The sequence below is a fragment of the Amblyomma maculatum genome, chromosome 1 (assembly GCF_055883805.1).
Source record: "Amblyomma maculatum isolate TAMU_Amacu chromosome 1, ASM5588380v1, whole genome shotgun sequence".
Taxonomy (NCBI): Eukaryota; Metazoa; Arthropoda; class Arachnida; order Ixodida; family Ixodidae; genus Amblyomma; species Amblyomma maculatum.
In genome coordinates, this window is record NC_139344.1 from 264,564,976 (window position 1) to 264,580,788 (window position 15,813).

Genomic DNA, 15,813 nt, shown 5'->3' on the forward strand with positions numbered 1-15,813 from the left:
CACCACACAGGTCAGGGTTAAGCGGCAACAAACGACCAACCATAAAACCTTCCTGAATCCCTCCCTTCTCCCTATTTTTATTGCTGTGCATTCACCTTGCTCCACTCTTCTGGATGGGTTTCATCTTTTTCACTAAATTTAAAGCCTTCTTGCATTTCTCATCAATGCCATCACCCAGTCCACTGGTGGTATATTATATTTTGTTTCATGTTTTTTCTTGCACCCTTCTCTTTCCGCTCCGCCGCGGTGGCTCAGGGCTTAGGACGTGCGTCGGTTGAACCCGAGGACGTGGTATAAAATATGGCCGCGGTGGCAGCTTGTCAATGAAAAGCAAGGCGCCCATGTATTGTGCCGTGCAGTGCATTCCAGATAGTATTAAATTTTCGAAGTCCTCTGCGGTGTCTTTCATAGCCTGAGTCACTTTGGGACGTTAAATCCTATAAATCAAGCCAAACCTTCTCTCTGCGCCTTTCTCTACCGAGTTCCCTCCTTAACACATGGTAGCGTGTCAGCGCTTTTAACATCATCATCATCATCATCATCATCATCATCAGCATCAGCCTGATTATACCCACTGCAGGGCGAAGGCCTCTCCCATATTTCTCCACTTAACCCGGTTCTGTGCTAGCTGCATCCACTTGACCCCTGCGAACTTCTTAACCTCATCCGCCCACCTAACTTTCTGCCGCCCCCTGCTACGCTTTCCTTCCCTTGGAATCCAGTTTGTTACCCTCAGCGACCATCGGTTATCCTCTCTTCGCACTACATGTCCTGCCCATGTCCATTTCTTCTTAATTTCCACTAGAATGTCGGTAACTTGAGTTATTTCTCTGACCCACTCTGCACGCTTCCTATCTCTTAATGTTACCCCTACCATTTTTCGTTGTATAGTCCTCTGGGTTGTCCTCAACTTAAGTAGAACTCTCTTGATTAGCCTCCACGTTTCAGCGTCATAGGTGAGTACAGGTAAGATGCAACTGTTATATACTTTCCTCTTTAGCGATACCGGTAAGCTGCTAGACATAATCTGCGAGTGCTTGCCAAATGCGCTCCATTCCAATCTTATTCTTCTTGTTATTTCCTTTTCATGGTCCGGATCTGCGGTTACTACCTGTCCTAAGTAGACATATTCGCCTACTACTTCCAGTACTTCGCTACCTAATGTAAACTGCTGTTCCTTCCCGAGGCTGTTGAACATTACCTTAGTCTTCTGCATATTGATTTTCAAGACTACCTTTCTACTTTTTCTGTCTAGGTCATCAATCATTATTTGCAGTTCATCCCCCGAGGTGCTTAGCAAGGCAATGTCATCAGCAAATCGCAGATTACTGAGGTATTCTCCACCTACCCTTATCCCTAACTGCTCCCATTCCAAGTCTCTGAATACTTCCTCTAAGCAAGGTGTGAATAGTACTGGGGAGATTGTGTCTCCTTGCCTAACACCAATCAGATAGGAGTTTTTAATGAAGAAAAAGATATAAGCCGATGTGTTAAAAGCGCTTTGCAGAGATTACTGCAAAGCGCTTTTAACACATCGGCTTATATCTTTTTCTTCATTAAAAACTCTTATCTGATTGCACTCGCAACGAGGTTAATAGTGAAGCAGTCTGAAGGTATCCCTTGAAGCAGCGAAGAGGGTCGTTGAAGTGTATACGCTCCTTGAAAGCCAAAACTGAAAAAAAAAAAAAAAGAAAATGCACTAAAGTTAGCCCTCAGGAAAAAAAAAAGAAAGGAGGACGTGGCAGAGAAAGAAAGCGAAGGGTCGAAAGAGAGAAATGGTGATGGTGGTAAACTGAGTCTTGGGCCACCTAGTTCCTTAGCGCAGGAACTGAGAGCTCAGTGGAGCCCTGGCTGGGAGGCCGCTCCAGCAGGCTTTTATGGGCCATCGCTCACCTTCAGCGCGCGCTTACAGTCGCCGGGCCTGCTGCGCACAGCGAGCCAATAAAAACACGAAGCCGTGCGTCTAAAAAGCTCTTCGCGGGGTTGCGCGAACGAAAGTGTCTCGAAGCCTCACCAAGCGACAGTAAAGCACACTGGGTACAGCCTCAAAAGCGCTCATGGGACGCAGCGGGCGCCCTCTGTGGACGCAGACAAGCACAATCTGCTTCGGGCCGGTTTGCGCCACTCTCAGGTCCTGCGCACCCACCTCCCACAGGTGCCTTGAGGAAAGAAAATCAATGCTCGGTTTGCGCGCGCCCGCGCGCGGTTACGGTTGTTTCGTCGTGAGCTTGTTAGATGGCGCTCGGCTCTTGCGTTTTGAAGGCTGGAGGGCAAAAATCGAAAAAAGGCTACTTCAGTGAAGCGTAGAGAGCAACGACAGGAGAAAAAACTCCAGCAAAAATTTCAACAACGCGAGGAGTCCACCCTTTACCCGACAAAAGAAATAAAAAAGGCAGCGGCTCCTCAGCTTAACGCTAGAAGTGTCGCCACTTGATTTGAAGTCGCTAACATAATGATGACTGCCAGAGGTTGCAGACAGCTTACCACTCAGTCACTCTGTCGAATATACTAGCAGAGAAGGAGTAAGAAGTACTTTGTCGTGTACTAAAAATGGTTTGATTTATATGATTTAACGCCCTCGAAGCGCATTTGCCTGTAAGAGACCCCATATTAGCGGTTTCCGTAAGGTTCGACCATCCGGGGTTCTTTATCGTCTACTGACATTGCACAATCACACGGGCGCCTTGGGTTTCGCCTCCACCTAAAGCGGCCTCCTCGACAGCGGTTGAACCGGCGTCACTCAGTTGAGAATTAGGGCTCCCTAACCGCCTATCAACCGCAGCGGGGCTCTGAGAAAGGAGAAAGAAAGCTTGCATAGCTAAATTCATAGAATGCATTTATATCTAGGCAAAGCTCGATTCGCATACCTTGGAGCAGGAATTTAAAAAAAAAAAGAAACCGTTTAAATAACAAGAAAATGGTATACTTAAATGCGCGATGAAGATTAAATATAGCCCTTAATTAATCAGCGCAACAAAGATAAGAGAAATCATCGACGTGATGGCAGCTTGCAAGTCTCGCAAATACTAATCGCTGCGAACCCCTTGATTGCTTGCGTGTAAATTCACTCGTGAGGTAACTCAATCTCAGCCACTCGCCGGTTTCATATGACAATACTAGAAAAGCATGTCTGCAGAACAATACACTTGAGTGAGCAGTGTGATCAGCTTGACTGGGATAGGCTCCACGTCTCATCATACGTTTGTGTTTTACTGAAGGCTTTTCAAAAGCCACTGTACAAATGATATAACACTTCACTTAACTGACGTAGTAATGAAGCCTCAAAATAAGCACTTAATGTTACTACCGCGAATTTCTACTTAACCTCGAACCACTAGTAAAAAATCAGATATTTTAGATTGCATAAAATAAAATCACCTTGATTAGCTTCTAAGCCGCTAACCTATGGCAGTTAAACGTTGTAACTACTGAAATCTTAGCACTGCAAATGTCTTTTTATCGGTAGTGCCATATTTGGTGGTTAGAGATGGTTCCGAAGAATCTCCACGTTCCTTTCAACTGCGTGGTAATGGCATTTCTTACCAGGACTGGCATCTTATTGACGAATACCAACACCAACACCTCTGTGCAAGATATCGAAACATTTTGCTGAAGCATCCGACAGGTAGTGCTTTTGAAGCGAAACTGAAGCCTTCAGCGTAGCGCCGGTGTTCACCTTCAAGTGACACCAAATTTGCCCTTCAAATGACCTTGCTCTAATTATGTGTGGGTGTCCACGATTTCGTGGTGCGCACTCAAATGTATACTGGATTTTCCTTTCCCCAAAACCCAATTATTATTATTATTATTATTATTATTATTATTATTATTATTATTATTATTATTATTATTATTATTATTATTATTATTATTATTATTATTATTATTATTATTATTATTATTATTATTATTGTTATTATTATTATTATTATTATTATTATTATTATTATTATTATTATTATTATTATTATTATTATTGAAAGGGGGTTTTTACTGTGCTTTAACAGGGATAATAGCCCTGTCGAAGTTTCGCGGCGAACCACACAAGAACACAGCCAGTCTCAGTCTCCACAAGCGAGCACGAGCAGCGCAGCGGCACTTCGTCGTCTTTATCCTCGTCTTCGTGATATTCTCACCTACTTAATCCTCGTCTTCGTATATCCTCGTGTAGTTCACTACAATTTCCCCCGGAGCGAGGAGGAGCCATCCTGGCGACCTATGGTGAGGGTAAGAGGAGCGGATCGTAGTAGGTTTTGAGGCGGCTCACGTGCACAGTTTCGCGGCCGCGATGACGCATGTCCGAAGAGGTAGTGAGTGGCTCCACGATGTAATTCACAGGGGAGGTTTGACGGACAATGCGGTAGGGGCCGTGATACTCGGTTCGAAATTTTGATGACAATCCCGGTGGGGTGCCGGGAACCCAAAGCCAAACAAGGGATCCTGCAGGAAAAACGTGTGGCGTCTGATCTTTGTCGCGGTGATGCTTTTGGCGGCCTTGAGATTCCGATGTAAAACACCGGGCCAACTGGCGACATTCCTCCGCATGTTTGGCAACGTCTGAAAGGAGAGTACACTCGGAGGAGTCGGGACGATATGGTAAAATAGTGTCCATCGTGGACGACGCCTCACGCCCATAAAGGAGGAAGAAAGGGCTAAATCCAGTAGTTGACTGCGTGGCGGTGTTATAAGCGTATGTCACGAAAGGAAGGACAGCGTCCCAGTTAGTCTGATCGGCGGCAACGTACATCGTCAGCATATTTCCGAGAGTGCGATTGAAGCGCTCAGTCAACCCGTTTGTTTGAGGGTGGTAGGCTGTTGTGGTCCGGTGTATGATGCGACATTCGGCTAGTAGAGATTCAACGACGTTGGAAAGGAAGACGCGTCCTCGGTCACTCAGCAGCTCTCGCGGCGCGCCGTGGCGAAGAACAAAATAATGTAGCAAGAACAGGGCAACTTCACGGGCAGTAGCGGCGGGTAAAGCGGCGGTCTCGGCATACCGGGTGAGGTGGTCGATGCCGACGATAATCCACCGGTTCCCAGAAACCGTGCAGGGAAGTGGCCCGTAAAGGTCAACGCCAATGCGGTCAAAAGGGCGGGCCGGGCATGGAAGTGGTTGTAAGGGGCCAGAAGCACGAGGTGTGGATGACTTTCGGCGCTGACAGGCGATGCAGGAGCGGACGTATTTGCGAATATACCCGTACATGCCGCGCCAATAGTAGCGTTGAGAGATCCTTTGAAACGTCTTCACTACACCAGGATGGGCACACTGAGGGTCGGCATGGAAAGAGGTGCAAATTTCATGTCGTAAATGGCGGGGAATGACGAGAAGCCACCGTCGACCATCAGTCACATAATTGCGGCGGTAGAGAAGACCGTCTCGGAGGGCAAAGTGTGGTGCTTGACGGCGTAAAGCCCGAGAAGGCGCAGCAGCGTTAGGAGAAGCGGACACGATGTCGATAAGAGATGCGAGCCACGGGTCTTTGCGCTGCTCCGCAGGCATGTCAGCGATGGTTAGAGAGGAGAGGACGGGATCAGCCGCCGTAGAGCAAGCAGGTTCGTTGGAGACGGGAGAACGAGATAGTGCGTCGGCGTCCATGTGTTTACGGCCAGAGCGATATATAACGCGGATGTCAAATTCCTGTAGGCGGAGAGCCCATCGTGCGAGGCGGCCGGACGGGTCTTTAAGAGAGGACAGCCAACATAACGCGTGGTGGTCCGTGACGACGTCAAACTGGCGACCGTAAAGGTAGGGTCGGAATTTTGTTAATGCCCACACAATTGCCAAACACTCCTTTTCTGTAACTGAGTAGTTGCGTTCAGCTTTAGAGAGGATACGACTCGCGTACGCGACGACGTATTCGTGAAAACCGTTTTTCCGTTGTGCCAAGACAGCTCCGAGGCCAACGCCACTCGCATCAGTATGGACCTCGGTGGGTGCTGTCGGGTCGTAGTGGCGAAGGATTGGTGGCGAAGTCAAAAGACGGCGCAATGCGTTGAACGCTTCGTCGCACTCGACCGACCACGCAGTTAAGTCACTGTTTCCTCCGAGTAGTTTCGTCAGGGGTGCAATTATCGAAGCAAAATTCTGCACGAAGCGCCGAAAATAGGAGCATAGACCTATGAAGCTTCGAAGTTGCTTGAGAGAAACCGGCTTAGGAAACTCCGCCACTGCGCGCAGCTTGGCCGGATCAGGGCGAACACCTTCCTTAGAGACGATGTGCCCCAAAATAGTCAACTCCCTGGCACCGAAGTGACACTTCTTGAGATTCAGCTGCAGGCCGGCGTCAGTAAGGCAAACCAAAACTTGCCGCAAGCGCTCTAGGTGCGTAGCGAAGTCGGTGGAAAAGACAACAATGTCGTCCAAGTAGCAGAGGCAGATGTGCCACTTGAACTTCCGCAAGATGTTATCCATCATTATTATTATTATTATTATTATTATTATTATTATTATTATTATTATTATTATTATTATTATTATTATTATTATTATTATTATTATTATTATTATTATTATTATTATTATTATTATTATTATTATTATTATTATTATTATTATTATTATTATTATTATTATTATTATTATTATTATTATAAACGGAGAGGCAGCCCTGGGTTGTGCGATGTCACCTTGAACAACTTTGAAGGTCAAAGACAGATACGGCGCCTTTCCTTTCTTATAAAACCAAAGTAGCACAATATACAAGCAAAAATATGAAAACATGATCTTGACCTGGTTAGCTGTAGGTGTCCACAATTTCATCGTCACTCATAAGTAAGGCTCCTTCTTTTCCCCAAAGCCTAATTTAAATAAAAATTGTGAAGAAAACGTGGATTGAAAAGCGGGTGTTAAAGAGGCTATCGCTGCAACTCTCACAGCTTTCACTCTGTCACTAGGTTCAAGCCATGCTTGAGCCCTCACAATTATTGTTAGTGTTTTATTCTAATGTAGACTAGCTATTGTTTAATCCCATAAAATGACAATAAAACTACTGCAAGCAACACAGGTTCACAAAGTTGGCTTCTCCTCGCTAGTAAAGATAATGTGGCGAAGCACGCTTTAGGTTGCGGAAGCGCAACCCCAGGAAGCTGAGAAGTGCTGCAGCACAACTACCCGCATTCTCTCAAAAACCCGATGTCTGAAGCCGATTTGACCTTTCGCCTTTCCGAGTGCGGACGAATGAGAGGAGTAGTAGAAGCACAGGAGAAGCACAGGAGGAGCACAGGAGTAGGAGAAGTCACGGAGTGTTTGCACCTGTTTGCGGTCTGGTGATCAAAACCAAGACCGACTGAAATACAGACCTGCACAAAAAACAGGGTCCTATGGGACCTCGTGCGCCAACTTTCGTTACCTTTCTCGTCGTTGAGGGCGCTCGGTTGACCTGTTCGTCTGTCATTTTCATCATCATCAAATCACAAATTAATATAAACAAACTGTACCCAAATTAAAAAAAAAAAAAAATCTTTGCCCAAGTTATACTTCTAAAATTTTGCCTTTTTGTATTTTAGCGGACAGTGTTTATTTTTATAATGTTTTTCTGTCGCCAGAAGACATACCGCGATTCCGCTTTGTGCGACGGCACTGCAGTTACTCGCTGCACATGCGCAGAACAGGTGCTTGTGCATTACAGCGTGGACAGATAAATAAACTATAACGACGAAGAAAAATGACAGAACTAATAGACCCTTCTTATTAACAGGTTTACAGTATCGCCAGGTTACCCGTAGTGTTCGTTACCTAGCGGCGAAGGCTATGAACTAGAAGGTGCGCGCTGGAGCAGTGCTATCTGTGCAGGTCTGTATTTCAGTCGGTCTTGATCAAAACATATGCGTGGTGCAGGAAGAAGAGGAAAGGCTGCGACGCGTACTAAGAGGGAAGAAGGGCGGTGGGGGAACGGTTGTCAAACCGGTTCAGGAGCGAAGCGGGAAGGCCGCTGCTCCAAAGCTACATCGCTGGGGGCAGAGGAGAGCTCGGCCCGCTTTGCATTCACTGCTAGGTGCACTTGACCTATTTCTGTCGTGGACCTGCTTCTCGGGTTAGTACGGCGGTTAGTGCGGGGCAGTCCAAGTTGTCTGAAGAAGAGTGTCGTCGTCTACGATGACGCAAACAACAGTGGGCAAAACGGCAGCGGAACTAGAAATCAACGCAGGTCGATTTCACTGCAAAAAGGGAGAAACATGAGGACGCGCAGAGGCCGTCTGTACAGAAAAAAGGCCAGCAAGAAACCGATAAGAAGAGCAATAGAATAGTTGTATTTCAAAATATGTCCTTGTGAAGGACGTTAAAGCCGCGTCAAACTGCTTCACTGACCACGAAATTGAGTTTGTCAAACTGTGTTACAAAGTGCGATTCCTATCCAACGCCCTCGCCAATAAAATCCTTTAGGAAGATCATCTCTGTGAACCTCATGCATGTGTGGTATATAAGCATAGCCATCTGATTAACACAGACAAATAACGTTTAATAATTGAGACATAGGAAACACAATCCTGTCAAAACGTCCTACTGCTACACGATATTCCGTGAATAACTGAGATAAACAGTCTGTATTTTGTTTTCTACCTAGGCTCCTGCTACTTCCCGTAAGCGATATACGTCAAGCATGACTGAAGCGTCACCTGGTATACGCAGCCCATTACTGCGGAGCGGTTTTTGACTGTACTCTTATGTATGTAACGAACTATGTAGTTCGTTATGTATAGTTTCTCCATCCCGATGTGCGCGCCCCATGGTGCTCTCGCTGTAATGAAATTAGGGGACACGTAGCCTTATTTTGTTTTTGTTTTTTGGTTCCTTTTCAGAATGATGACTTCTTAGGTGGTAGCGGGACAAGAAATTGAAACACTGAAGTGCCAATAACACATTTATTGTGCATTATGTCTTGACTAACCGCTAACAGCAGGGAAATGTGGCGAGGTATCTTCTTGGACTGAAGTGAACACGGTCAAGTCTCTCAGTGCCTGCCGTTTCCAGGTTTTCGTTAAGCATGCCTGTCTGGTTTAAAACAAGCGACAACTTTAAAGTGGTTAGTAATAATAGCTTTCTAAGATGCAAGAGGACAATACTTGGATAAAATGTAACGTTGTGCATTGCAGTTGCAACTCAGTGACGAAACGTGACGCACTCTGAAAAAGAAATGAGGAAATGGCAAAATCCTCCTTTCTTTTGCAGCTTACGGCATATTCACAGCACATCCGTGGTGTAACTTTTCCCTCAGTTCCAAAGCAGCCGGTCATTGCAACACCCTCGAGCATAACGGCACATAGGTGTAGAAGACAACGCCGCCGTTTTCTTTTTCGCGTCGTCCTGGGCGAGTTCAGGTGACCAGATGAGTATTTCCTCGCAGGTTCGTACTCGCAGGAAGCGAGCGGCGTCCACTTCCACCTGTCGGCGCTGCAGATGGTGCTGCCGCCGGTGATCGTGGTGCGACTGCTCCAGCACCGCTTGCTGGGCACCGCGCACGCGGCTCGCCGCGGGGCGCCGTCCCGCGCCAGCATCGCCTCCGAGAATCGTAGCCGCGCGGGCTCGTCGGCCGACACCGAGGAGTCGCTGCGCGAGCGGCGCCACATCGCGCTCACTGTCAACTGCACGCCCGTTGGTCCGCCCTCCTGGACGCGGACCTCGTCCGTCGAGGAGCGCCGGGAGTCCATCCGGCACGCCGACTTCAAGCAGGTGCGACGACACCCAACGCTCAACTCGAATAGGCGGCAGAATCTGGCGAACGGCGAAGATCACTTTGCAGTGTGGACTGTGAAATGCCGTTGGAATATTTCCAGCTGCACGAACTTGCGCAAGACATTTGTTGAGCCAGCACGCCTGTTATTACACGTAGTACAGAAATTACCGGATTCAACCGCTTTGCAATGTGAAGAAAAAAAAGTAACTATTAAATACCTCTGGAATTTAGCGGACCAGGTAGCTTTTTGCATTCGCTTAAGAACAACAAGCTACTAAGTACTGATACCAATGACATACGCCCATTCCTTGTCGAAGCGACTCTGAAATGATCGTCATTGTTGCTGTAGTTTACCCCTGCTGCTTGTCGTTTTAATTCTCGCATTGCTAACATGTCATAGACCACACAGCCGGCCTGGCTTGACGTGATGCGGTGCGGGCAATGCACGAAATTATCGTCTTTTATACATCACTGTACAATATTTTTATTTTTTACTTCTTTTTAGAATATACGGCCATGAACACGCTGTCGCCTTCTTCTGCAGAAGTGGGAAAGCAGGCAACAATTTCTATTATATTACAATAGCCATAAGTTACGTTACACTGGCACAATATAAGCCAGGAACATTGACACTTGAGTTTCACAGAGTCACATGAACAGATTACTTGCTTATCACTACTTCATTCATAAAACGTTAAATTATACTATACAGCTGCTCTTCTGCGATGTACATCCTTAGTGTGTCCGCGGTGGAACAAATTGCCTCAATCTTCATATGCCCCAAGCACATTCAGTTCGTCTTAAATTGAAGGATTACGAAAAAGTTTCCGGTCCTACGTAATAAGAGCCTATTAACAGCACAAACAAAATTAAGCATTGGCTCCGCCAGGGTGGCGCAGTGGTTAGGGCGCTCGACTACTGTTCCCGAGCAAGCGGGATCGAATCCCGGGCTCGGCGGTCGCCCGTGTGCTGTGCGATATCAGGGCACGTTAAAGAACCCCAGATGGCAGATAGCAGTCATGTACCCTAAAGGGATCCAGTATACGCTACTAGAGCACGCATTGTTTACCAACCAGTTCTCTATCGAAAGATGAAATATTGCCTTCAATAGAGCCTGCTTTTTTGTCATCGTATCCGCATCAAAAATGCATACGGATGTTTCATCACGCACTTTCCTAAACTGCTAAACATAGAACTCAAAAAAGAAAAAAAGAGTATTTGCAGGAATAAACCCGCAGCTGTGATGGACCCAATCTGCTACGAAACTCTTCCAATTATGTCGCTAATAAAACTAAAAGTCACTACAGGCCTTTTTAATAATGCAGTTGGGAGGTTAGTGCCACTGGGAAGTTCGAAGCCGCGTACAGGACTATGGCGTACCAGTTTTTTAAACGAATAAAAGCTCACTCTGCAAAGCTCTGCAGCGCGAGAAAATCCGACGCCTTTTCCGCACGAGGCCAGAACTGAGCGCACGCTTTTGAAGTTCGGGGTAGAAGCAAGGTCCGCTAGTGGCGTCTTCCAGGGACTACAGTGCCAAATTCGAACTCGCTGCTCTAGTTTGTCGCGTCTTGTAGATTATTTCGCCCCGTCGCTCTCTAAACTTAAAGGTGCGCAGTTGGCAATAATTGCTCATTTTTTCTGCCGAGTTGCGAACAAAAGGTTGTACGTGACATGGAATAATAGAGATTTAGCTTGCCGGAGATGCACTGACGTAGACGTATACCAGTTTGCCGGACCCCTCCTGCGCACGCGCATTGACAAAGATGAGTGCAATCGCGACCACTGCGCCTGGAGGGGTACGGCAAACCGGTATACGTCCACGCCGGTACATCTCCGGCAAGTTAAATCTCTCTATTCACGCTAGAATTCGAACGTATTCGAACTGAGCGCATTCATCAGCTGAGCTGACTCCGCGTTTGCAAGGCGTTCCAGCACGCCTAATGTACTCAGTTGCAGTTTCGTGGCCGACACATTGCCAGAATTTCTGGCGTCAAAAGGCTTTAGGAACTGACATTTTAATCGTTTCAAATACTGATATGGCATTGTCTTATCCCTGGCTCCAATTCCCCAGTTGGCACTAACCATCAAATTGAGTTAATTAATGGGTTAATTGGCAGGGTTGAAATATTTTTGCAGTGAACTGTGTCCGCAGCGGCTGAAAGTTTGTTTGTGCAAATATTCTTCTTTTTTTCAACTCACCAGGTTTACGATTTCTTGGAATCGTTCGCTGAAGCACCCGTATTGCAGTAATTGTTTAAGGCGTAGTGCTTTATCCTTCAAACATTTTACTGCTTGTTTAGGTGCTAGATTTCGCTCCGATGATATAAGCTAGAGTTTGGGTCGCCGTCTCCACACTGCGGCCAAGATGTGGAGGTGCACGACTCCACAGATGTAGCGCGCCGCGGGTACGTTGGCAGAATCGCTCTTCCCTGCAGGTGACGGTGGTGGCTCCGGACGGCGGCCCAGAGCCCTCGCCGGCTTCTTCTCCAGCCGGGCGGCGGACCTTCAAGTTCTCTAGCCTCAAGAAGCGCGCGAGCAAGGCGCCGAACGCCAGCCAAGATCAGCCTTCACGGACGACCAGCGAGGCCGATATTGCGGCTTTCCAGAAGGAGCTACAGAATCTGCCAAACTTCGAGACACTGGTCAGCGTCCTTCTTCTTTCTTCCTGCCCGTAGAACAGTTTCATCAGCCGTGCTCGAACCGCAGAGGCCTCGTGTGAACTGTAGCCCTTTTTATACTTTTTTAGGGACCTGAGCTCCTTAAAAATGGTCAGAAATGTGTCTTAAAGACTTCACTATTGATCTTCTAAGCACAGTCTCTAAGTGGGAGTCTGAACGCGTGCGAAAAATGTCGTACTTTATGATTTATGTGAGAAAAAAAAAAAGAAATATCGAGGGAGGGATGCGTGTGTGTGGTTATCCTAAACACATCGTCCTTAAAATTGAGTCGTCATCATCATCATCATCATCATCATCATCATCATCAGTCTGACTATACCCACTGCAGGGCGAAGGCCTCTCCCATATTTCTCCACTTAACCCGGTTCTGCGCTAGCTGCACCCACTTGACCCCTGCGAACTTCTTAATCTCATCCGCCCACCTAACTTTCTGCCGCCCCCTGCTACGCTTTCCTTCCCTTGGAATCCAGTTTGTTACCCTCAGCGACCATCGGTTATCCTCACTTCGCACTACATGTCCTGTCCATGTCCATTTCTTCTTCTTAATTTCCACTAGAATGTCAGTAACTTGAGTTATTTCTCTGACCCACTCTGCACGCTTCCTATCTCTTAATGTTACCCCTACCATTTGTCGTTCCATAGCCCTCTGGGTTGTCCTCAACTTAAGTAGAACTCTCTTGGTTAGCCTCCGTTTCAGCGCCATAGGTGAGTACAGGTAAGATGCAACTGTTATATACTTTCCTCTTTAGCAATACCGGTAAGCTGCTAGACATAATCTGCGAGTGCTTGCCAAATGCGCTCCATCCCAATCTTATTCTTCTTGTTATTTCCTTTTCATGGTCCGGATCTGCGGTTACTACCTATCCTAAGTAGACATATTCGCCTACTACTTCCAGTACTTCGCTACCTAATGTAAGCTGCTGTTCCTTCCCGAGGCTGTTGAACATTACCTTAGTCTTCTGAATATTGATTTTCAAGCCTACCTTTCTACTTTTCCTGTCTAGGTCATCAATCGTTATTTGTAGTTCATCTCCCGAGTTGCTTAGCAAGGCAATGTCATCAGCAAATCGCAGATTACTGAGGTATTCTCCATCTACCCTTATCCATAACTGCTCCCATTCCAAGTCTCTGAATACTTCCTCTATGCAAGCTGTGAATAGTACTGGGGAGGTCTCCTTGCCTAACACCTTTCTTTATGGGAATTTTGTTACTTTCTTTATGCAGAACTATGGTTGCTGTGCAGCTACTGTATATATCTTCCAGCACTTTCACGTACGGCTCGTCTACCTCCCGATTTCGCAATGCCTGCATCACCGCCGAGGTTTCAACTGAGTCAAATGCTTTTGAGTGGAAATTGAGTGGAATGGTCCAACTTTGCGATTTTCTCGTTTTTTTAGTAAGTGTAGGATGGGGTCGACGATAACTACTTTGAGCTAGATCGAAAAACTGCTCTTCACAGAAATAGCGCCTGGCGAATCACTTTGCCAACAATGGCGGAAGTCTTGCAAACGAAAGTCTTCGATGGTGGGATGCAAGGCTCACATTCAAAGAAACGTGCAGATCAAACGCTCGCGTCCTCTCTCCTTCGCCGTGCTCTTAAAACAATGTCGTTCCCTGTAGTACTCTGGATGGTCATGATGCGAATGCCTCCTGTCTGGGGTTCGCAGGCGGGCTCTAGCGACACCTTCCCGGACGGCGGTGCAGGCGGGCTGGACGGTGTGGGCTACGCGCGGCCACGATCCTGCTCCGTGCCGCGCGTCACGTTCGAGGCGGCCTCGCTGCAGCTGCCCCACGTACACGGCCCGCTCATCCGCAGTGCCACCACGGAGGGGGCCTACACGGGTTCATCGGCGAGCAAGCCCGCCTTAGTCGCCGCGCCTCAGCCCACCGCCTCCGTCCCGCCGCCCGTCCAGCAGTCCCTCCTATCAGGTGCGACCCCCTTCTCTCTGTACGTGTGCTGTGCCTGCAACGGGAGAGGCAAATGGTGTCTCCTTGCATACCACGGCATTTACGTATCCGACTTCGACTAGTAAAGCTACCCTCCTTAGATACCTGTGACGGAAGCATCTCCGTCAAGTACCTATTCAGGAATGATGAATGATGTCGAGTTAAGCGAGTTGCGCCTTACATACACATTCTGCATCTTGAGGAGGAAGCGAAAACTAAGACAAAAAAATCACAAAGCGATAAAAAAGTGCCCACGTTGTCGACCTTGTTGTGTGGCCGTCCTGGTTCGCGCTTCCTCCTCAATACCTCTTTTGGAGATGCTTTCACTCAGGAGACACTTCCGCCCCAGAGCAATTTCGTAGTGAAATGTCCCGTAAGTTGAATGAGAGGTGATATCGCACTTAACTGAGCTTTTTAGCGTATTGTGCTTGACGTTCCTTTCCTTACTTTTCTCCTACGCCTGATGGAAATGGCCTACATACAGCAAGGAAGCGTCCGTAAATGCATGCGTAACTAAGGACGCCTTGTGAAAGTGTATCATCCAAGATATTCTTGTGTTGTAAGCTCTTTCTAGGTATTAATTACTATTCTATCTCCAGAATATTAAGTTTCTTCCCAGCATTTCCTGATCGAACGCGCTATATTGATGTCGTTGCTCGAAAAACGATGTGAGAAAATACATGACTAATATCAAATTTAAAATTATGAAGAATATAAAATATCAGGTACAAGGATAAAATATATATCTGAGAAACGTAAATATGAACTGGGCGCCTGCTTGTTAGATTTGTGGCTATATTTTTTTTTTATTAAAGAGGAGTATTTCACTGAAAGTTTTACCATTGCCACAGGCGCGGCTACTAACCGTAAATGCGCTGATCTGCACCGCATTTTCACGCGTTTGCGCACATTTCTCAGGCGCTAAGCTGAGGAAAATTCAGTCCAAAAGGCTACTTTGTTATTGTAATTTTTGCAACGAGGACATTATGCGAGATCCATACCGGCATGGTTGACATTCAATCAACCTCATTACACAGCCTTGGGCATCGCCTGTCCTCTTGTGGCCGGGTTGGAGGACGGCGACGCACCACTGTCGGCTTTTTGGTGTTTTATATCACGGCCCGTTGATGCTTGCAGATGTTTGCAAAAAAAAAAAAAACAAAGTTCAATGTAACCAAGCTACTCGAAAACTGAGAAACCCTGAAACAGACCTCCCGCCTTTGACACGTTCAGCAGTCAACTTTAACTGATGTAAAAAAAAATAATAAATAAATAAATAAAGAGTGCAGCACTGTAGCGGATGTGAAAAATGGTAGAAAAGATAACTGAAGCAAAACTTTTCCGAAAAAGAGGCGCACAAAAAATACACAACAATTCAACATCTGAAAAGAAGAACAAACAGGTAACATGTGCAGGCAACGACGTGAAGCATATTTCAAATGCTCCTAGGCAGAGCAGGCCGCAAGAAAGAAGCAAAAAGCTCACCAAGAAAAAAAGTAAAAAAAAGCAAGGAG

At 46.7% G+C, this 15,813-nt stretch overlaps 1 protein-coding gene across 1 annotated transcript in view; it reads left to right on the top strand.

Moving 5' to 3' along the window:
* LOC146206435 (uncharacterized) overlaps positions 1-15,813 on the top strand; it is a 422,112-nt gene that overhangs the window by 220,733 nt on the left and 185,566 nt on the right. The window contains exons 11-13 of the mRNA XM_084591099.1: positions 9,345-9,670; positions 12,110-12,316; positions 14,020-14,281. Of these exons, the coding sequence (XP_084447225.1) occupies positions 9,345-9,670; positions 12,110-12,316; positions 14,020-14,281 (795 nt within the window). The remainder of the gene's footprint in view (positions 1-9,344; positions 9,671-12,109; positions 12,317-14,019; positions 14,282-15,813) is intronic.